Below are 23545 nucleotides of genomic sequence, written 5' to 3' on the forward strand. Positions count from 1 at the left end.
GTCAAACCTGCAACCTTGGTGAATCAGCAGAACCCAGTAGGCAAGTGAGCTACAGAGTCAAGGCCAGCCTGTCATTTTCTTTATTTTATTTTATTTTTTAATGTTACTGGTTTCAGAGAGGAAGGGAGAGGGAGAGAGAGAAAAGAAACTTTAATGATGAGAGAGAGTCATAGATCGACTGCCTCCTGCAAGCCCCCCGCTGGGAACAACGCCCACATGTGCCCTAACCCGGACTCCTGCCCTCACCGGGAATTGAACCTGGAGCTCCTGGTTCCTAAGTGGACGCTCAGCCACTGAGCCACACTGACCCACACCAGCCAGGCCCTATGGTTTTCTGTTTCAAATAGCCTGTTGTGCCCTAACCCAGTGGTCCGCTAACTGCGGCTCAGGAGCCATATGCGGCTCTTTGGCCCCGTGAGTGTGGCTCTTCCACAAAAATACCACATGTGGGCGCTCACATGCAGTGCGATTGAAACTTTGTGGCCCATGCACAGAAGTCGGTATTCTGTGGAAGAGCCACACTTAAGGGGCCAAAGAGCCGCATGTGGCTCCCGAGCCGCAGTTTGCCGACCACTGCAACCGGTTTGGCTCAGTGGACAGAGCATCAGTCTGCAGACTCAAGGGTCCCAGGTTCGATTCCAGTCAAGGGCATGTACCTTGGTTGCAGGCACATCCCCACTGGGGGGTGTGCAGGAGGCAGCTGATCGATGTTTCTAACTCTCTATCCCTCTCCCTTCCTCTCTGTAAAAAATCAATAAAATATATATATATATTTTAAAAAATAGCCTGTTGTTCTGAAGCTCAGATGACCACTGAATTTGCAATAGGTACCGTAATTGGGGGGAGCAGTGAGCCCTTATAACCCATCCTAAGGTCGATATGGTCAGATTCGAGTTCTCGCTGCAATTTACACGGAGCGGGCCCTTCACGCGGGTCTCAGCTGAACCACGGGACCCCTCCAGGGGCGAACATTCCAGGGGTCCTCAAACTTTTTAAACGGGGGGGCCAGTTCACTGTCCCTCAGACCGTTGAAGGGCCAGACTATAGTTTAAAAAAAAGCTATGAACAAATTCCTATGCACACTGCACATATCTTATTTTGAAGTAAAAAAAAACAAAAACGGGAACAAATACAATATTTGTATTTGCATGTGGCCAGCGGGGCCGTAGTTTGAGGACCCCTGTTCCAGTGGCTCTGGAGGCTGAACTCCCTTCTGTGACCCCTTAGCTCTGGGAACTACATTTCCCAGAAGGAGTAGCGCTGAGTGGAGGCACTGACAGGTCAAGATGAAAGCGTTGCCTGGAGAGCTCCCGGCCTGGAGGCGGGACTTCCGGCCTCTCGGCAGCCGTCCATCTTTGCAGGTTGGCCCGAGTGGATTCTGGCGCCAGAGCCCCTTTTCAGGTAACAAAGCGGCGGGGCGCCGAAGAGGCGTGGTCCTCCGTGCACGGGTCCGAGGCCGGGGGCCGGGAAAGGGAACGTGACGCCCACGCCGGCTCCCCGCAGAGTCCGATGGCGGCGGCGGCCGCGAGGCGCCTGGCTGAGGTGAGCGTGTCCCCGGGGGCACCCCGATCCCCCGCCCCCCAACCCTGCACCCGGCGTGCAGACTCCCGTCCCTCCTGCAGCCCAGGCCCCGGGGGGTGACATTTAGGCGGGAGGCAGGTCATCGCGGCGGTGCAACTAGCTGCTCGGTAAGATCGGGGTTCATGATGAGCTTTTTTTCCCCTTTTTTTTTTTTTTTTTTGCTCGGCATCGGTGTCAGGGCGCCGGGCGGAGGGTGGGCGGGGGACTCCGTGGGAGGGAGGACGGTCCGCAGGCGCGGGGACCAGGGGGTCCTGCAGGCGGAGGAGGCCTGGAGATGAACTGACATCGCGGGCCAAGCTCCGCCTCTTCGATCCCGCATGGGGCCCCCAGAATAGGGGGGTGCGCTTCGAGGGGGCGCGAGAGTTTCCTGTTGCATGTGGTCACTTTAAAAATCTTTTTTTAAAAAAATTGATTTCAGAGAGGAAAGCAGAGGGAGAGAGAGAAACATCCATGATGAGAGAGAATCGTGGATCGGCTGCCTCCTGCGCGCCCCTCACAGGGGATCGAGCCCGCAACCCGGGCAGGTGCCCCCCTGACTGGGAATCGAACCCGGGACCCCCTGATTGACAGGCTGAAGCTCGACCACTGAGCACCCCGACCTGGCGTCGATGCGGTCCTTTTTGATGTCCCTGTGCCTGGCGTGGTGCCCTCGGGCCTGGGGTGTGCGGGGAGGGTGAGTGCAGCGAGGACGCGGTGGCTGCTGGGGGACCGCACAGAATTTGGGGGGGTCGCGGCCCCTGAGCTGCAGGGGAGCCCCCAGCGGCATCTCCCCGAGTGCGAGGCGGTGGGGTGCCCCTGGGGCCTGGAGGTTGAAGGGTACAGTCCGCAGAGGGCTGTGCACATTGGGGGGAAGTGGGAGTTAGGGTTCCGGGGGCCGAGCATTGGGGACAGACAGGTGAACCCTGAGCCTAGGCTTGGCGGGGCCTCGTCACCATCTGGAGACCCCGAGGGGAAGGCATGGCATGATGGGGGCCCTGCCCGCCAGGAACAGGACTGGCGTCCATCTCTGTGCCCTCCTGCCTGGCGCTCCTGAGGGCAGACCCTCCTGCCTAACGGGACCCTGAGGGTCGGGTGGGTGCCCCTGGCCCCTGTGCCCACCTGTGGGGTTCCCCTGAGATGGAAGCTGGGGAGGTGGAGGCGGGAGGGGCAGATGGGTGGGGAGAGGGACTGTGGGTTCTCAGGCACAGGATGGTCACGGTTCCCTCTGTCCCCGTCCTTTCAGGCCGGCGTGACCCTGGAGGACGTGGCCGTGCGTTTCTCCCGGGAAGAATGGAGGCTGGTGGACGAGGCTCAGAGACGCCTGTACCTGCGGGTGATGCTGGAGAACTTTGCACTTGTCTCCTCTCTGGGTAAGAGTCACAGCCTCACAGGGACTTAGACTGGACTCGCCTCCCTCCCCCCCATCCCCTCCCTCAGTCCTCGGGCCTGGACCCCAGCACTGCTGCCTCCCCAGTGCTCTGGGCAGTTGCTGTGTTGCTGGGGCTGGTGGGTGTACACGGCCCTCTTCTCTCCCCTGCGGTCCCCATAGGGAACCCTTTGGGGAAGGGATTCAGGGTCAGTAAATGGTACTGCATTGAGCTTCATGGGTTCGCCTCTCAGTGTCTGGGTGAATGTGTCCAGATCCACACCCAGGGTTCGATCCCTTCTATAGCCGTCATTTCCTCCTGCCCACCTGTGCCAGGACTTGCAGGTGTTGTCTGGGTAGCTGTTTACCTGAAGCCTGGGCTTTGCTTTAAGACTCTCCTGAAGTGTGTCGTGTTTAGATCTGTTTTCCTCCCCCCACCCCCGTAGCCTTGTCGAGATATAAACTTGTGTATATTAAAGTGTACAATGTGCTGTTTTTATATATACAGAGCGTCACCCCCCAAAAATGTATACAAACTTTAACAACGGATAGCCAAATTTTGAAAATGCCATGTATTTTAAAAAACACTGCCTTTGCCCTAGCTGGTTTGGCTCAGGGGATAGGGTGCAGGCCTGGGGACTGAAGGGTCCCTGGTTTGATTCTGGTCAGGGGCACATGCCCAGGGTTGCGGCCTCAATCCCCAGTAGGGAGCTTGCAGGGGGCATCCGATCAGTGATTCCCTCTCATCACTGATGTTTCTATCTCTCTCCCCGCCTCTCCATTCCTCCATGAAATCAATGAAAATATATTTTAAAAAAACAGACACCCAAAACACTGCCTTTACAATTATGCAAAGTATGTGTACATTTCTGGTGGATACCCTATATCTACATATATCAAAGGCTAATATGCAAAGTGTCCTCCCAGGAGTTCGATCACTCACTATGACGTGCACTGACCACCAGGGGGCGACCCAGAACAAAAGGAGGCCCTGGCCAGCAGCCAGAAGGCCCCAGTCGGCCCTAATCGGTGGCCAGGCCTAGGAACCCTACCCATGCACTAATTTCGTGCACCGAGCCTCTACTAGTAAAATAATTGCCACACTAAAGTTAATTAAACATAGAAAGCTAATCCTATCTAATAAAAGAGAAAAATGGTAATTGGCGTACGACGATACCCTTTTCATTGGCTAATCAGGGCTATATGCAAATTAACTGCCAACTAAGATTGGCAGTTAACTGCCAACAAGATGGCGGTTAATTTGCATATGTAGGCACAATGCAGGGAGGCGAAAGGGAAAGCAGGAAGAAGCCCCCTGCCACTGACAGTGATCGGAAACCCAGGGGGGAGCTAAGAGCTGGGGAGCTTTGCCCTGCCCCCAGGCCATGATCGGAGAATCAGGTGCCTTTGCCGCCCTGGCCAGTGATAGCAGGAAGTAGGGGTGGAGCCAGCGATGGGAGATGGACACAGTCGAAGCTGGCAGTCCCGGGAGCTAGGGGTCCCTTGCCTCGGCCTAAAGCGGAGCCCACGATAGTGGGGCCGCTGCCACTGAGGGTCCCCGCTGCCCGAGCCGGACGCCTAGGCCAGAGGCGTTAGGCCTGGGCAGGGGCGGAGCCTGCAACCACGGGGAGCTGGGGGTCCCCTGCCCAGGCCTGACGCCTCTGCCAGAGGCCTCAGGCCTGGTCAAGGGGCCGATCCGGTGATTGGTGATCGGAGGGTGATGAGGGTCAACTCCTCTGGCCGAGGCATCAGGCCTGGGTGGGGGGCGGGACCGGGGATTGGGGGGATATGATGGTCCCCTTGCCCAGGCCTGAAGCCTGGGTCAGAGGCATCAGGTTTGGGCGGGGGGTGGAGCCAGCGATCAGAGGGAGATGGGGGTCCCCTGCCCAGGCATGATTCCTGGGCCAGAGGCCTCAGGCCTGGGCGGGGGCCAGACCAGTGATTGGGGGGAGATGGGGGTCCCCTGTCCAAGCCTGATACCTCTGGCGGAGGCGTCAGGCCTGGGCAAGGGGCCGATCAGGCGATCGGAGGGTGATGGGGGTCTACGCCTCTGGCCGAGGCATCAGGCCTGGGCAAGGGGCAGAACCAGTGATGGGGGGAAATGAGGGTCCCCTGCCCAGGCCTGACGCTTCTGTCAGAGGCGTCAGGCCTGGGCAAGGGGCCGATCCTGCGAATGGAGGGTGATGGGGGTCAACGCCTGAGGGCTCCCAGTATGTGAGAGGGGGCAGGCTGGGCTGAGGGACACTCCCCACACACACACACACACACACACACACACACACACACACACACACACCCAGTGCACGAATTTCGTGCACCGGGCCCCTAGTTTATTATATTTTTTTATGCTAGGAATGCCTAAGACCTACTGTCAATGAATTTCAAGTAAAACATTATTGACTATAGTCACCATGATCCTAATTACATGCTCAGAACTCACTCAGCTTATCATGGAGCGTTTGCTGCATGTTTTGACCATCATGTTTCCATTTTCCACTACGCCCCAAATACTGGCATTCTATTCTTTTTCGATAATTTTGACTTTTTTTTTAAAAAATATATTTTATTGATTTTTTTACAGAGAGGAAGGGAGAGGGACAGAGAGTTAGAAACATCAACCAGTTGCCTCTTGCACACTCCCCACTGGGGATGTGCCCGCAATCAAGGTACATGCCCTTGACGGGATCCGAACCTGGGACCCTTCGGTCCGCAGGCTGATGCTCTATCCACTGAGCCAAACCGGTTAGGGCTGACTTTTTTTTTTTTAACACTTCAACCACAGTGCCCAATGGTTCCATCATATCTCTACCTGCACCAGCACTTATCTCTGCTTTTTGGATGGTGGCCATCTTAGCTTATTTATTTGTTTTTGTGCCAAAACCGGTAGAAACAACATCTTTGGACATTGTTAGATCTTTGATGAAATGTTTATCCAGGTTTTTTGCCCATTTTTTCATTGGCTTGTTCCTTTGCTGTGGAGTTGTTGAACACCTTATATATTTAAATACTTACCCATTATGTAGCAGTGCTTACAAATATTTTCACACTTTTCATTGGGTTAATTGCCTTTTTTGTTATGTAGAAGCTCTGTGGTTTCATGGTGCCTGGCTCATTTACCTTTGCCCTTGTTGTCTGCATTTAGTGTCACCCAAAATATTCCTGCCAAAACCAATGTCAAAGAGCTTCTTTTTTTTTTTTTTTAATGTATTTTATTGATTTTTTACAGAGAGGAAGGGAGAGGGATAGAGAGTTAGAAACATCGATGAGAGAGAAACATCGATCAGCTGCCTCCCGCACACCCCCTACTGGGGATGTGCCCGCAACCCAGGTACATGCCTTTGACCGGAATCGAACCTGGGACCCTTCATTCCGCAGGCCAGCGCTCTATCCACTGAGCCACACCGGTCAGGGCCATGGCTTGCTTTTTGATGAAAGGAGTTAAAACCTTCTGAGCCAAACCGGCTACGGCTTCTCTTCATTTATTAATAATATTGTGTATGTAAAGAGTAAAAAATAAGAACTATCTCAAATTTTTTTTTTTTTTAGTCATGTTCTGGAAAAATATTTGATGCTAAAGCTAGTCTGAATTTGTTTAATGTCTTTTAAAATTATTAACAAAATATGTTTTACCTGGGTTTGCAGGAATACTTTTTTTAAAAAAAATTTTTTTTATTGATTTCAGAGAAGAGGGGAGAGGAAGAGAGATAGAAACATCAATGATGAGAGAGAATCATTGATTGGCTGCCTCCTGCACGCCCCCCTATTGGGGATCAAGCCCGCAACCCAGGCGTGTGCCCCCGACTGGAATCGAACCCAGGACCCTTCAGTCTGCAGGCCGACACTATCCATTGAGCCAAACCAGCTAGGGCTCGAATAAGTTACTGTTTTTATCTCTTGTTACAAAATTTGTCATGAAAATGGCATCAGTAATAATTAACTTTAAAATCTCATAGTTTTGAAGAAATAAGTGGAGCCCTGGTCAAGATTTTTCGATAAATCTGATACTTTTTAGTCCCTTTTAATTTTGCCTTTTGACTAGGGCTCTACTTAGTTGTCAAATGATTGTGTTAATCATTTATCAGATACTTGATTAACTTTCAAGGAAAATCATCTTCAATCCTAAGAATTAAAGTTTTGCCAGTCTGTATTAATGTTTCATGCTTTTTATTGCCACCTTAGCTAAGTAATTATTTAATATTATTTCATAACAATAGGTAATCCTTAGATCAAGCATGTTTGACAAGCTTCCCAAGATTTGAATTTTAAGAATTTTCCTTAACTTAGAAGTGGCTTAGAGTTATTCCAAAGGGCTCCTGTAGTACCTCAAGGATTTATTCTTTCTCCTTATAAAAGAGAAATATTGGATTTATCAAGCTTATTCAATGTTTGAAAATACATGGAAAACTTTTGTCACATAATAAAAAAAATATATAACTATGCCCTGACTGGTGTGGCTCAGTGGATAGATCATGGGCCTGCAGACTGAAGGGTCCCCGGTTCGATTCTGGTCAAGGCCAAATGCCTGGGTTGCGGGCTCGGTCCCCGGTGAGGGGCGTGCAGGAGGCAGCCAATCGGTGATTCTCTCTCATCATTGATGTTTCTCTCTCTCTCTCCCTTCCTCTCTGAAATCAATAAAAACATATTTTTTTAAAAAAAGAATAACCTTGTTTTATTTCTTTTTATTTTTCTGTTACTCCTCACCCGAGGATATTTTTCCATTGATATTTAGGGAGTGGAATGGAGGGGGAGAGACAGAGAGAAACATCGATGGGAGGGAGATACATCAATTGGTTGTCTCCCTAAGAGACTGGGGCTGGCGAGGGACCGAGCCTGCAACCAAGGTCTGTGCCCTTGATCAGAATGGACGCTGAGACCCTTCAGTCTGCGGACTGACACTCTATCCACTGAGCCAAACTGGCTAGGCCACTATGTTTTATTTGCACACAGATATTTTTATTGTTTAGGTAGATTTTACAGAGATTACATAGAAGAATCTCCCAAGAATCTACACAGTTCTGACACACTTTCATTTATAAATCTGATTGTTATTTTGGAATGTTACGTCTTACAGAAAGGGCAGTGTTCCGTACCAATCGCATTATAATCAGAACTGTGACCATATTATTTTGTATTTTTTTTTTTTTGTCATTTAAAGATGGTCACTGTTTTGTTCTGGTGCATTTACGATTATATTTTGCCCAGTTGGCGTGGCTCAGTGATTGAGTGTAGACCCATGAACCAGGAGGTCATGGTTCGATTCCCGGTCAGGGCACATGCCCGGGTTGTGGACTGTGTGGGGCGTGAAGATGGCAACCAACCGATGATTCTCTCTCATCACTGATATTTCTATATCTCTGGTCAAGGACACATGCCCAGGTTGCAAGCTGGATCCCCAATGGGGAGGCGTGCAGGGGGCAGCCGATCACTGACTCTTTCTCATCGTTGATGTTTCTATCTCCCTCTCCCTCTGCTTTTCTCTCTGAAGCCAATAAAAATATAGTTTAAAAAGTAGAAATACATTTCATTTTTTAAATTCATCGAACAAACTCTGACCTATTCTAAAGGACAAATTTTCACATATACCTTTAAACTAGGCAAAGCTTGCCCTGGCTGGTTTGGCTCAGTGGTTAGAGCCTCAGCCTACGGACTCAAGGGTCCCGGGTTCGATTCTGGTCAAGGGCATGTACCTTGGTTGCGGGCACATTCCCAGCAGGGAGTGTGCAGGAGGCGGCTGATCGATGTTTCTCTCTCATCGATGTTTCTGACTCTCTATCCCTCTCCCTTCCTCTCTGTAAAAAATCAATGAAATATATTTTTAAAAAAATAATAAATAAACTAGGCAAAGCTTTCTAGAACTCTCGTAAACGGAATTAGTGCTTCTTCCCATGTCCCACATCCGGGTACCAGCGGCCTCATGCCGGGTCATCGCCTGTACCGTCTACCAGTAGGTAAAACAGACAACAAGGGCGGCACCAAAAGCAGGCCTCAAATCCCCTCTTAACGTTGGTCCACCTTTAAGGGCAGCAACCAGAAGAAAAAACAAAACACCCCTCATTTTATTGATTTATTTTTAAAAATATATTTTATTGATCTTTTACAGAGAGGGAGAGGAATAGAGTGTTAGAAACATCGATGAGAGAGAAACATCGATCAGCTGCCTCCTGCACACTCCCTACTGGGGATGTGCCCGCAACCCAGGTACATGCCCTTGACCGGAATCGAACCTGGGACCCTTCAGTCCGCAGACCGACGCTCTATCCACTGAGCCAAACCGGTTAGGACCCCTCATTTTATTTTATACAAACTCAGGGACCGGGAAGTCTGGCCTGTAAATAGATCTCTGAATAATAACATGATTCTCCATTGAGATTTGTTTTGCAAATCTCAAGACAATGCCCTAGTCCAGTGGTCGGCAAACTCATTAGCCAACAGAGCCAAATATCCACAGTACAAGGATTGAAATTTCTTTTGAGAGCCAGATTTTTTAATCTTAAACTCTATAGGTAGGTACATTGTTATTAACTTAACGAGGGTGCTCCTAAGCTGGCCTTTGCTAAAAACGTCCTCCATCTGATGGAGGTACGTCTGCTGAGGTCGACCCCTTCCAACTCCCCCACCCACACGCGTCTGGTAGACTTGTTTCGTCCGTCTCCTTTCGTTCATCCTCTCTCTGTGTCCAAACCATCTCCACATACCTTTCTCCGTCCTCAACACTACATCTTCTTTCACTCCGCAACGTTCCCTAAAAATAACTTAATAAACTTTACTTAAAGTTTTAAGTCAACCGCACGCCCGCACGTGGTATTTTGTGGAAGAGCCACACTCAAAGGGCCAAAGAGCCGCATGTGGCTCGCGAGCCGCGGTTTGCCGACCACTGCCCTAGTCTGTTTGGCTCAGTGGGTAGGGCCTCGGCCTGCGGACTGAAGGGTCCCAGGTTCAATTCCAGTCAAAGGCACCTGCTTGGGTATGTGCCCTGACCGTGCAGGAGGCAGCCAATCAATGATTCTCTCTCATCAATGTTTCTGTCTCTCCCTTTCTCTCTGAAATCAATAAAAATATATTTTTTCCTTTTTTTAAAAATATATTTTATTGATTTTTCACAGAGAGGAAGGGAGAGGGATAGAGAGTTAGAAACATCCATGAGAGAGAAACATCGATCAGCCGCCTCCTGCACTCCCTACTGGGGATGTGCCCGCAACCCAGGTACATGCCCTTGACCAGAATCGAACCTGGGACCCTTCAGTCTGCAGGCCGACGCTCTATCCACTGAGCCAAACCGGTTAGGGCTAAAAATATATTTTAAAAATAAAATAAAAATTAATTTAAGAAACAGCCAAACCGGTTTGGCTCAGTGAATAGAGCGTCGGCCTGCGGACTGAAGGGTCCCAGGTTCGATTCTGGTCAAGGGCATGTACCTGGGTTGCGGGCACATCCCCAGTAGGGAGTGCAGGAGGCAGCTGATCGATGTTTCTCTCTCATCCAATGTTTCTAACTCTCTATCCCTCTCCCTTTCTCTCTGTAAAAAAATCAATAAAATATATTTTTAAAAAATTAATTTAAAAAATAAAACACTCCAAGCCTGCCAAGAGCTGAGCACTTCTGGGGATACATTTTAACACCAGAAGCGCATCACAGAAGTTGCCTTGGGACTCCAGACCGCACAGAGCCACTGGTGGAAATCGATCCCAGTGTCCTTGACCACTGAGGCAGGGCGCAGGAAGAGTAAAAAGCTGTGCCCGGTGGAAACGAAAGGCGCCCCTGTGCCCCTCAGGGTCACCCGGCGCCCAGACTCCAGACTCCAGAGGGATAGTGTTATTCCTGAGGACAAGAAGGGGTGCTCACCAGTCTCAGGGTGAACCCCTTGCAGGAGCACCCCCCCCACACACACACACAGAGGGAGGGCCATTGGAGAAGGGCGTGTCCTGGGCTCCAGAGGTAAACCCACTGCATTTCCTTTGAATATATATTTTAAATCGATTTCAACGAGGAAGAGAGAGAGAGAGAAAGAAACGTCAGTGACGAGAGAGAATCGTGCCCCAGCTGCCTCCTGCACACCCCGCACTGGGGATGGCTCCTGCCCCCTGGGTATGTGCCCTGACCGGGAATTGAACAGTGGCCTCTTGGTTCGTAGGTCGACTCTCCGTCACTGGGGCACGCTGGCCGGGCCCATGGCATTGCTTTTATTTATTTATTTATTTTTTAATATATATATTTTATTGATTTTTTTACAGAGAGGAAGGGAGAGGGAAAGAGAGTTAGAAACATCGATGAGAGAGAAGCATCGATCAGCTGCGTCCTGCACACCCGCTACCGGGGATGCGCCTGTAAAAAATCAATTATATATATACATATATATTTTTTTTTATTTATTTATTTTTTTTTTTTTTAAATTAACTATCGCCCCAGTTGGTTTGTTCAGTGGATAGAGTGTCCGCCTTCGGACTGAAGGGTCCCCGGTTCAATTCCAGTCAAGGGCACAGGCCCCGTTTGTGGGCTCGATCCCCAGTAGGGGACCTGCAGGAGGCAGCCGATCAATGGTTCTCTTCATTGATGTTTCTGTCTCTCCCTCTCCCTTCCCCTCTGAAATCAATAAAACAAAAAAATCAACGATCCTTACACTCATCCTGGATACCTCCATCCTCAGGCAAGATTGAAAACAGGCAGTCAATCTCTTAAAAAGATTCTAGGCAAGCGATGACAAAAAAAACTGAGTCCTGGTAGGTCTGTGTGACCCCGAGGTCCCATGGGAGTAAAAGCGACACCTGAAGAAAAGTTACAGGTGAGCCCCTTGGAACTCACCTATGCAGGCCCTTCCTCAGGTCGGACCTGCTGATAGATGAGGCAGCCTGTCAGCTGTGTTGTTACTCCCTTAATCTAGACCAGCGGTTCTCAACCTGTGGGTCGCGATCCCTTTGGCGGTCGAACGACCCTTTCACAGGGGTCGCCTAAGACCATCCGAAAACACATATATAATTACATTTTGTTTTTTGTGATTGATCACGATGCTTTAATCATGTCCAATTTGTAACAATGAAATTGGGGGTCAGCACAACATGAGGGACTGTATTAAAGGGTCGTGGCATTAGGAAGGTTGAGAACCACTGAGCTAGACAGATGCCAAAGGCATTCCAGGAATGTGGAAACCTAATTTTACATGCCCTTAATAAAGGCTACCAAGTTTAGCCAGGGGAGGGGGTCTATTTAAAAATCTAGAGGTGGCCCTAACTGGTTTGGCTCAGTGGATAGAGTGTCGGCCTGCGGACTCAAGGGTCCCAAGTTCGATTCCCGTCAAGGGCAGGCACCTTAGTTGCAGGCAGATCCCCAGTGGGGGGTGTGCAGGAGGCAGCTGATCGATGTTTCTAACTCTCTATCCCTCTCCCTTCCTCTTTGTAAAAAATCAATAAAACATATTTTTAATACATACATAAATAAATAAATAAATAAAAATTTAGAGGTGTAGCCCAGCCTGCGTGGCTCATTGGTTAAGCATCAACCTGTGAACCCGGAGTTCACCTTTCAATTCCCGGTCAGGGCACATGCCCAGGTTGCAGGCTCCATCCCCAGTGTGGGGTGTGCAGGAGGCAGGCAGTGATTCTCTCTCATCATGGATGTTTTTATCTCTCTCCCTCCGTCTCCCTCTCTGAAATAAAAAATGTATTTAAAAAATAAACTCTCGCTGTAACCGGTTTGGCTCAGTGGAAAGAGCGTCGGCCTGCGAACTGAAAGGTCCCAGGTTCGATTCCAGTCAAGGGCATGTACCTTGGTTGCGGGCACATCCCCAGTAGGAGGTGTGCAGGAGGTGGCTGATCGATGTTTCTCTCTCATCGACGTTTCTGACTCTCTATCCCTCTCCCTTTCTCTCTGTAAAAAATCAATAAAATATATATTTATAAATAAATAAATAAATAAATAAATAAATAAATAAACTCTCCCAACCTGCGTGGCTCAGTGGCTGAGCGTCAACCTGTGAACCAGTGGGTCACCTGTTCGATTCGCAGTCAGCGCACATGCTTGGGCTGTGGGCTGGATCCCCAGTGGGGGGGCGTGCAGGAGGCAGCCGATCAGTGATTCTCTCTCATCGTTGATGTTTCTATCTCTCTCCCTCTCCCTTCCTCTCTGAAATCAATAAAAACATATTTTAAAAAATTAAAATAAAAACAAATGACCTCACTCTCCTCCCCCAGAAAAGGAGTTTTTCTGTCCTTGTCGTATTGAAGGAACCCTTACCAAGTACTCCCCCAGGCCCCCCACTGCACAACACGTCTTGTCAGACGTGTCTCCTTTAGGACGTCGCCGTTCCGTGGCTGCATGCCGGCTCTCTGGGGTCTCAGCCCGCTCCCCCTTGAGCAGACTCAGCCAGCGGCCTCTCTCCTCCAGCCTCAGGCCCCACTCCCTTGCCTCCCTGAGGTCAGGTGGGGAGACCTCCAGCCCCAGGCCAGGTCTGCCACCATTGTCAGCAGAGAGCAGATACTGAAAATACGCAGCCTTCCTCACCAACCCCTAAGTCACTTCAGGGCTGGGAGTCTGGAGGGGGGAAGTGTGGCAGGACAGTAAGGAGCTAGGAACGTCCCTGGGCAGGAGGGATAGGGAAACTAAGACAAGAAATGAAACAAGGCCAAACCATGGGAACCACATTCGGCCAGCTGATGAGTCCCAAGACCTTATCTTCCCCAGTCCACGAGACTTGGAAGCAAATGATTTGTAATTCCCCTTCCCAACCAGTTACCATGGTCCGGGAAATAGAGAACAGAGACCCAATAAGTGCCATGCATGCCAGCTCACCCACAGGACAGATGAAGTCAGGGGAACACGTAACAAAAACCCCATTAAAGCCCGACAGACCCAAGATGAAAGTAAAACAGTGAAGCAGACCAAAGAACAGTAAAAGAATTCCCCTAGGCCAGTGATGGCGAACCTTTGGAGCTTGGCGTGCCAGCATTTTGAAAAACCCTAACTTAACTCCGGTGCTGTGTCACATATAGAAATTTTTTGATATTTGCAACCACAGTCAAAACAAAGATTTATATTTTTGATATTTATTTTATCCTAGAGGCCCGGTGCACAAAAATTTGTGCACTTGGGGGAGGTCCCTCAGCCCAGCCTGCGCCCATTTGCAGTCCAGGACCCCCTGGGGGATGTCCGCCCGTCGGCTTAGGCCCACTCCCCGGGGGATCAGGCCTAAGCTTGCAGTCAGGCATCCTTCTGGCAGCCAGGGAGCCCTCGGGGGATGTCCGACTAAAGGCTTAGGTTCCCCAAGGGAGCTGTGATGAGGAAGCTGGGGTGACAGAGGAGCCACGCTGTCCCGCCCCACCGCCCCTGGTCGGGTCGCACACAGGACGCCCTGGCGGGCCGGCCGATCACTGCTGCCCCAGGTCGGGTTGCACACGGGACGCGCGCCGCACCAGGTCGCAAATAGCAGGCCCGGATGGCGGCAGGGCAGGCGGGATAGCGCTGACCCACCCTGCCTGCAGTATGCAAATTAGCCGCCATCTTTGTTGTTGGTTAATTTGCATATCATGCTGATTAGCCAATGGGAGCCATAGCGAAGGTACGGTCAATTACCATGTTTGTCTATTATTAGATAGGATATTTAAATGCCATTTAACAAGGAAAAATCAACCAAAAAAATGAGTTCGCGTGTCACCTCTGACACGCGTGTCATAGGTTCGCCATCACTGCCCTAGACACTCATTTTGATTCACCAACATGTGAAAATCACCGGTGCCTGGCTGGCATGGCTCTGGCTGAGCGAAGGCCCGTGAACCAGGAGGTCATGGTCCCAGGATGTGCCCAGGTTGTGGGCTCCATCCCCAGTGTGGGGCGTGCAGGAGGCAGCTGATCCATGGTTCTCTCTCATCATTGATTTCTCTCTCTCTCGCTCTCCCTTCCTCTCTGAAATCAATAAAAATATTTTAAAACAAAAATGAAAAGCTCATGAGTATTCTGCTGACTCTGCCCTACGGTTCTCACCTGCAGGAAAAATAAAAGGTTCTCAGGACAAAGACTCAGAGCAGCCATCCACTTAACAGTGTGGACTTTTCAGTCCTAAACGCTAAGGTTCTCCAAGAGGCTTGTGATCAGGGGAGCAGTGGGCAGTGGGAGCTTGACCTGGCCTCCCCGCCCCCCACATCCTGTCTCCAAGGCTCCCTTCTTCTCTGACTGCCCAGTGAGCTAAAGCAGCCCCACCTTGGCTTTGTTTCACTCTCCCAACTTTTTAAATAGGTGGAATGAGCAGTGTCCCGTGCACCTAGAGGTTGTTGGTTCGATTCCTGGTCAGGGCCCGGTGCACAAAATCCGTGCATGGGGAGGGGGTGGTGTCCCTCAGCCCAGCCTGCACCCTCTCCAATCTGGGACGCCTCGGGGGATGTCCGACTGCAGGATTTTGCCTGATCCCACTGGGCCTAAACCGGCAGTCGGACATCTCTCTTGCAATCTGGGAAAGCTGGCTCCTCACCGCTCACCTGCCTGCCTGCCTAATCACCCCAACCACTCTGCCCGCCTGCTTGCCCCCAACTGCCCCCACCCCCGCTGTCCTGATCGCCCCTAACTGCTCCCCCGCCAGCCTACTCGTCCCCACCCTGCTTGCCTGCTCACCCCCAACTGCCCCCCGCACCCCCGCCTGCCGGCCTGTTCACCCCTAACTGGCCACCCGGCCAGCCTGATCACCCCCAACTGCCCTCCCCTCCTGGCCTGATCGTCCCTAACCGCCTCTGCCTCTGCCCTGCCACCATGGCTTTGTCTGAAAGTATGTCCGGAAGGTCTCCTGGTCTAATTAGCACATTACCCTTTTATTAGTATAGATGTTTGTTTGTTTTGTTTGTAATCCTCACCTGAGGGTATTTTTCCATTGATTTTTATTTTTTTATTTTTATTTTTTAATATATTTTATTGATTTTTTACAGAGAGGAAGGGAGAGAGATAGAGAGTCAGAAACATCGATGAGAGAGAAACATCGATCAGCTGCCTCCTGCACACCCCCTACTGGGGATGTGCCCGCAACCCAGGTACATGCCCTTGGCCGGAATCAAACCTGGGACCCTTCAATCCTCAGGCCGACGCTCTATCCACCGAGCCAAACCAGTTAGGGCTGCATTGATTTTTAGAGAGAGAGGGAAAGACAGAAGTTTTGATGCTAGAGAAACACATCCATTGGCTGCCCCCTGCATGCACCCTGACCAGGGCTCAGGCCCGGGAGGACCTTGCAACTAAGGAGTGTGCCCTTGACCGGAATCAAACCCAGGACCTTTCGTCCACTGGCTGATGATCTATCCACTGAGCCAAACCGGCTAGAGCTGACACGTGAGTATGTGTGATGGGGTTCTCCCCTCCCTTTAGTCAACAGGTATCTCACCAGCGTTTCTTTGCGTTCAGGTTGCTGCTGTGGAGCCGACGATGTGGAAGCACCCGGCGAACAGAGGGTTTCTGTGGGAGTGTCGCAGGGGAAGAATCCCAAGGCAGCCTCGTCTTCCCAGAAGAGACACCCCTGCGAGAGTTGCGGGCCGGTCTTGAGGGACATTTTCCACTTGGTCGAGCAGCAGGGGACACAGCACAGCCAGAAACTGCTGAGGTGTGGGTCGTGTGCAAAACGATTTTATTTCAGTGCAAAGTGTCACCAGCCAGAGGAGCAGCACGTCGGAGGGGAGCCCTTCAGAAGTCGTGCGGACAAGGCCTCATTCGTGACGAGCGGCAGCACCCACCGGTCAGGGAAGACCTTGGCCTCTGAGCAGGGTGAGAGGGACTTCCTGCCCAGCTTGGGACATCAGCAGCCACAGCTCACTCAAGCTAGGGAGGAGCCAACCAAAGTCACCCCGTGTATAACTCCACCGAGCAGAATAAGCCTTGGCTCTTCTGGAGAATGCAAGAAAGATTTCAGCCCCCAACGCATGTTTCTTCAGGACCAGAATGTCCATTCGGCAAGACCGTGTTTTGCGTCCAGTGAGTGCGGAAAACTGTTGAGGTACAAATCCTCATTTGTTAGGCACCCCAGAGTCCGCACAGGGAAGGGTTTTCACGTGTCTGGCGAAAGTGGAAAATTCTCCCATGGAAGCTCAACCCTCAGTCAGCATCGAAAAATTCATCCAGGTCCCAGGCAGTCCAAGTGCAGCAAATGTGGAAAATCCTTCAGCCACAAGCCTGTCTTTATTTATCCCCGGGTTCGGCGCAGCGGAGAGAACAGTTACGTGTGCAGTGAGTGTGCGCAATCTTTTAGTCGTGGCTCAGCGTTCATTCGCTATCAGAGAGTTCAAACTGGAGAGAAGCCTTATAAGTGTACCTACTGCACCAAATCCTTTACCTCTATCGCGGGCCTCGGTTATCATCAGAGCTCCCACACGGGAAAGAGACCTTACGTGTGCGGTGAATGTGGGAAATCTTACATCACCCCGATGGCCCTCCGCTACCATCGTAGTGTTCACACCGGAGAAAGGTCTTACGACTGCGGCGAGTGTGGGAAATCCTTTAATAACAGGTGGAAGCTTGTTCGCCACCAGAGAATTCACACAGGAGAAAAGCCTTACGCGTGCGGCACCTGTGGCAAGTCTTTCACCAACAGCTTCACCCTGCGGTATCATGAGCAAGGCCACCTGGGAAAGAGGCCTTACGAGTGCAGCGAGTGCCGGAAATGTTTCACCACGAGCTCCGGCCTTCGTTACCATCTCAGCATTCACACAGGAACGAGGCCGTATAAATGCAGTGAGTGTGGCAAGTCTTTTATCTGTCGATCGACCTACCAGTCTCATCAGAAAACTCACTCGGGAGAAAAGCCCTACGAGTGCAGTGACTGTGGGAAATCCTTTACCCGGCGAAGCAGCCTCCTTTATCATCAGAGAGTTCACACCGGAGAAAGGCCCTTTGCGTGCAGTGAATGTGGGAAATCGTTTACCAGGATCTATGCCCTTCATTGTCATAAGAGAGTTCACACAGGGGAACGGCCTTACGAGTGCGGCGAGTGTGGAAAGTCGTTTCCCACAAGCAGTAGCCTCGGAAAACACCGGAAAGTTCATCCTGCAGAAAGGCCTTTCGAGTGCGGCGAAGTTGGGAAATCTTTTGCCGGCAGTGACATCTTCTGTTACCATCAGAGAGTTCACGCAAGAGAAAAGCCTTTCAAATGCAGCCAGTGTGGGAAGTCTTTCACCTCTGGTGCCTCCCTCCGTTATCATCAGCGAGTTCACACCGGAGAAAGGCCATACGAGTGCAGCGAATGTGGGAAATCTTTTATATATAGTTCCAAACTCCGTTACCATCAGCGCGTTCACACTGGCGAACGGCCTTACGAGTGCAGTGAATGTGGGAAGTCTTTTATATATAGTTCCAAACTCCGCTATCATCAGCGAGTTCACACGAGTGAAAAACCTTATAAGTGTGGCGAATGCGGGAAATCTTTTATCTACAGTTCTACGTTTCGTTACCATCAGAGAGTTCACACTGGTGAGAGGCCTTATAAGTGCAGTGAATGTGGGAAATCTTTTATCTATGGCTCCAAACTTCGTTATCACCAGCGAGTTCACACTGCTGAAAGGCCTTAAGTGTGCTGGGAATGAGCAATTTCCTGTTCGGTGTAACAACACTTGAGGAGGAAACATTTTGGGGAGTCATTTGTCTGAATTGAAACTCTTATATCTGAATATGCACAGTGGGGAGATTTCCCCATAAGTTTTATTTATGCTGGAAGTGTGTGTATTTTTCTCATTCTGACTTTCCCAGGCCTTCTTCTTCTTGGCTTATGGTGCTCCTAGATTCTGAGGCTAATTCCTTCCACCTTTCCCACCTGGCAGGTCCACAGACTTTGCGATAGTCAACACCCCATTGTGCTTATGTACGCTGACCTCTGGTCTCATGTATATTGTGGCAAAATGGAAATGACCAGGGGGTCAGCTTTCCTCTTAGGACTAATTTGCACACGGACACGCGGCAGTAATGCATTGCAGCTTGCAGAGAAATGACTACGTGTTCGTCGAGGATGATAATTTGTGATGAGATATTCCACCGTCCAGTTTATGAACTTGGAACTGTCTGCTGCTCATGACGTTGGCTTATACAATAATTCAGAATTTACTCTTTGTAAAAATATTTTGTTATTTATTTTAGAGAGAGGGAGAGGAGGAGAGAGAAACATTGATTGCCTCATGCACTCGCTCCGAGCAGGGATGGAACCCGCAACCTGAACATGTGCCCTGACCAGGAATTGAACCCACATCCTTTTGGTACATCAGATAATGCTCAACCAACTGAGTCACACTGGCCAGGACAAGGCCTTACTCTATTTTTTAATGTATTTTTTATTGATTTCAGAGAGGAAGGGAGAGGGAGAGAGATGGAAACATTAATGATGAGAGAGCATCATTGATCGGCTGCCTCCTGCACATCCCCTACTGCAGATCGAGCCCATGACCCAGGCATTTGTCCTAACTGGCAATGGAACCGTGACCAGCTGGTTCATAGGTCGATGCTCAACCATTGAGCCATACTGGCTGGGCGACGTCTGACTCTTTCAAGTCTTTTTGTCGTTATTGTTTTAATCCTCACTCAAGGATATTTTTCCCATTGATATTTAGAGAGAATGGAAAGGAGGAATAGATGGGGAGGGACAGAAAGAGAGAGAGAGAGAGAAACACTGATGTGACTGAGACAAATGGCTTGGTTCCCTCTTACACGCACCCCAGCTGGGGCCAGGGATGGAACATGCAACCCAGGTAAGTGCCCTTGACCGGGGATCGAACCCATGACCCGTGGGTGCACAGGGCAAATTCTCTAATCACTGAGCCACACCGTGCAGGGCTTTTAATTCTTCTTAATCTTGCTTATTCTTTTTAATGTATGGGGTTGTGTATAACCTGATTCAGGCTCTACAAGCATGAAGAGGTGAACAACGTTGTAAGGGGCGTCTCAACATTTCTCTGCTTACGGACAGGCTGTGCGATGGCAGAAAATGACTGGCCAGTTTTGACCAAAGTTGAGTCGCTGTCCACAGCCTCCCAGGAAGGACTGAAAGACTTTCTGGTCCTGATTTGGTCGCTCTGCGTTTGAGGGGTCTTGGCGGTGACCCTGAGGGAGCAGGTGAGATCCTCAGGCACCTATGAGAGTAGCCTGATGGTTCCTTCACCCAGAGCCGATCTCGAAGATTATACCAGCACCGTCCAGGGGATATGTTTCTTTGGTCTCAACGTGTCACGTGCCCTGATTTCCACAACTCACTGGGCTGTGGCTAGTGGTTGGGAGACGGTCCAGGGAAAATCACAGTGTTTGGTACAGAGTCACTGGCCGAATAGGGATTGGAGGAGACTGCGTCCGACTCGTTGTCCTGTTCCTCTTCAAAGCACGCATCCAGAAATGTGTCTGTGACGGTGACTGCACGATTAGTGTGCACAGAGCTCAGGACCCGCTGGCATGTTCATCCTGGGAAGCTGCCATCACGGTCAGAGAAAATAAAAAAGATCATCCAATCGTTTTGTGGATTCCTGTAGCGTCTCAGTTACGTCCGCCTCAAAGCCGTGACGACACAACGAGAGACAAAAACAGAGGCCTGAGTTCCATGATGTGGCTTGTGGAGATGGGCCGCATTCCTGTTGACTCAGGTGGAAATGTTCATTGCTTAACATACTTTGTTATTTAGGACAGTGGTCGGCAAACTCATTAGCCAACAGAGCCCAATATCAACAGTACGATGATTGAAATTTCCTTTGAGAGCCAAATTTTTTTTTTTTAAATATATTTTATTGATTTCCCACAGAGAGGAAGGGAGAGAGACAGAGAGCTAGAAACATCGATGAGAGAGAAACATCGATCAGCTGCCTCCTGCACACTTCCCACTGGGGATGTGCCCGCAACCCAGGCACATGCCCCTGACCGGAATCGAACCCGGGACCCCTCAGTCCGCAGGCCGACGCTCCATCCGCTGAGCCAAACCGGTTTCGGCGAGAGCCAAATTTTTTAAACTTAAACAATATAGGTAGGTACATGGTATTAACTTAATTAGGGTCCTCCTAAGGCTTAGGAAGAGCCACACTCAAGGGGCCAAAGAGCCGCATGTGGCTCGCGAGCCGCAGTTTGCCGACCACTGATTTAGGGAATACTGATCCCTATAGAGTCTATATGTATAGAGTCTATAGTATAGACCATAAGGAGGAAGGCAGTGGAGTGAATATAGCGTAGTCAAACCTATTTTTCAAAAAGATTGGGACATAAAGTGTGGTGTGTTTTTCTTTATCTTGAGCCATTGTTTTTCAATCCACACTCAAACATATGTTTAGAAAAAGAAAGGGAGAGAGGGAGAGAGAGAGAAATATCTATGTGAGAGGGAGACATTGATCGATTGTTTCCCATACACACCCCAGCTGGGGATAAAACCCGCAACGAGGGAGGTCTGTGACCTGGCCAGGAATGAGACCCCTATCTTATCTTTTGTCGTACAGGATGGAACCCCAATCAACTGAGCCACACCCGCCAGGGAAATCTTTAGCCATTTTTTTTTACAGTTTGACAGTTTCTTATGAACCTAAGAAACCATTACCACAGTCCTGATCGTGACCACATCCCACTGAGGACAGGCTGACCACACGAGGACAGAAGAGCTGCCATGCTTACTGAGTAGAAGGTCTAAGTTTTTTGTTTTGTTTTTAATATATTTTTACTGATTTCAGAGAGGAAGGGAGAGGAAGAGAGAGATAGAAACACAAATGATGCCCTGACTGGTTTGGCTTGGTGGATAGAGCGTTGGCCTGTGGACTGAAGGGTCCCAGGTTCAATTCCGGTCGAGGGCATGTACCTTGGTTGCGGGCACATCACCAGTAGAAGGTGTGCAGGAGGCAGCTGATCGATGTTTCTGACTTTCTATCCCTCTCCCTTCCTCTCTGCAAAAAAATCAATACAATATATTTTTTAAAAAAAGAAACACAAATGATGATAGAGAATCATTGATTGGCTGCCCCCTGCACGCCCCTACTGGGGATCAAGCCCACAACTCAGGCATGTGCCCTTGACCGGAATCAAACCTGGGGCCTTTCAGTCCACAGGCCGATGCTCTATCCGTTGACTCAAACCGGCTAGGGGCCTAAGTTTTCATTTTTAACAATTTTTAGATAGTAAAGTATAAGGGATATGCAATAAAGCATTAAAGTTTATAGTTTTTTTTTTTAACTTGAGAACATTTTTATTTTTTAAAATATATTTTCATTTCAGAGAGGGAGAGGGAGAGAGAGAGGTCAATAATGAGAGCCATTAGTTGGCTGCCTCCTGCACGCCCCCTAGTGGGGGGTCAAACCTGTAACCCAGGCATGTGCCTTGCCGGGGAATTGAGCCGTGACCTGCTAGTTCATAGGTTGTGGCTCACATTGAGCCGTGCCAGTGGGGCTGGACCCAGAGAAGCAGAGGGGCTATATTCCGAAGTTCCCAGAGGCATGGTCCCACTCCCTGTACTTGCCTGGAATCTCTCCTTCCTGTTTTCTCTTATAACCTGTCCAGGACATTCTCCTTATTGCTGACCAAACCCTGACCCCGACGACATCCATTCCAATAGCGTAATGCCACATGGAGTGAAGAGCAAGAAGACGGTGTTGTACTTGCGACTTTTTGTGTGAACGTTTAGTGTCATTTTAGCAATAGTTGGTTAAGCATATTTTGTCTCTTAGGAGGATGAGTTGCAAGTGGAATCCTTAGGAGAATTTTAGTAACACGTCTCTGATAAAGGGGAGATACAGAGGTGAGTAAAAGAATACAAGTTAAAATATCAAGGCAGCCCTAACCTGTTTGGCTCAGTGGATAGAGCGTCGGCCTGCGGACTGAAGGGTCCCGGGTTCGATTCCAGTCAAGGGCATGTACCTTGGTTGCGGGCACATCCCCAGTGGGGGGTGTGCAGGAGGCAGCTGATCTGATGTTTCTCTCTCATCGATGTTTCTAACTCTTTATTCCTCTCCCTTCCTCTCTGTAAAAAATCAATAAAATACATTTAAAAAAAAAATCAAGGCAATGCCTGGCTGGTGTGGCTCAGGGATTGAGCATCAAGCTATGAAGCAGGAGGTCAGAGTTCGATTCCCAGTGTGGGCACATGCCTGGGTTGTGGGCTCGATGCACAGTAGGAGGTGTGCGGGAGATAGCCAATCAATGAACCTTTCTCCTCATTAATGTTTCTATCTCTGTCTCCCTCTGAAATCAATAAAAATATATTTAAGAAAATGGCAAGGTAAGCAGGAATGTAGAGTCTCAATCCATAAATGTTACCATGTAAGAAAGCATATCTTGCCTTAGCGGGTTTGGCTCAGTGGGTAGAGCGTTGGTCTGCGGACTGAAGGGTCCCAGGTTCGATTCCAGCCAAGGGCACATGCGTGGGTTGTGGGCTCGATCCCCAGTAGGGGCCGTGCAGGAGGCAGCTGATCGATGATTCTCTCTCATCATTGATGTTTCTATCTCTTTCTCTTTCCTTTTCTCTCTTAAATCAATAAAAATATATGTTTCAAGTGTGTCATCTAGAACTTAAGAGATGGCTTGTTCTAACCAACCCTTTTACAATCCTTAGTCTCTGATGAGTGTCTTTCTCTCCCTTTTGTGGGTATTAAAAATTTCTAGATAATGTTAGAGAATAAAGCACCGATGTCTTCAGGAATCTATTGTAGCCAATAAATTATT

General features: G+C 49.7%; 2 protein-coding genes across 3 annotated transcripts in view; one reads left to right on the forward strand and one right to left on the reverse strand.

The window, feature by feature from the left end:
* The window catches only part of ZNF544 (zinc finger protein 544), a 276321-nt gene extending 253490 nt beyond the window's left edge, over nt 1-22831 (reverse strand). The window contains exon 1 of the mRNA XM_059665580.1: nt 22666-22831. The gene's annotated coding sequence lies outside the window, so the exon portion shown is untranslated. The remainder of the gene's footprint in view (nt 1-22665) is intronic.
* On the forward strand, nt 1143-20625 carry LOC132216412 (zinc finger protein 418-like). 2 transcript variants are annotated; one of them, XM_059665567.1, is made up of 3 exons: nt 1143-1542; nt 2804-2930; nt 16298-20625. In XM_059665567.1, exons 1-3 carry the CDS (start codon nt 1510-1512, stop codon nt 18448-18450), a joined length of 2313 nt encoding a protein of 770 aa, XP_059521550.1. In that variant the 5' UTR covers nt 1143-1509; the 3' UTR covers nt 18451-20625. The 2 variants fall into 2 exon arrangements, with proteins under 2 accessions (XP_059521550.1, XP_059521551.1); XM_059665568.1 differs by lacking the exon at nt 1143-1542 and adding an exon at nt 2066-2254.
* Nucleotides 22832-23545: the final 714 nt, after the last annotated feature.

The sequence above is a fragment of the Myotis daubentonii genome, chromosome 15, assembly GCF_963259705.1.
Source record: "Myotis daubentonii chromosome 15, mMyoDau2.1, whole genome shotgun sequence".
Classification (NCBI taxonomy): Eukaryota; Metazoa; Chordata; class Mammalia; order Chiroptera; family Vespertilionidae; genus Myotis; species Myotis daubentonii.

Excerpts from the sequence above, each read along its gene's own strand:
- LOC132216412 (XM_059665567.1), top strand. The coding sequence starts at position 1,510 with ATGGCGGCGGCGGCCGCGAGGCGCCTGGCTGAG. Across the intron at positions 1,543-2,803 it reads CCGCGAGGCGCCTGGCTGAG|GCCGGCGTGACCCTGGAGGA; the intron begins GTGAGCGTGTCC and ends CCGTCCTTTCAG. Across the intron at positions 2,931-16,297 it reads TGCACTTGTCTCCTCTCTGG|GTTGCTGCTGTGGAGCCGAC; the intron begins GTAAGAGTCACA and ends CTTTGCGTTCAG.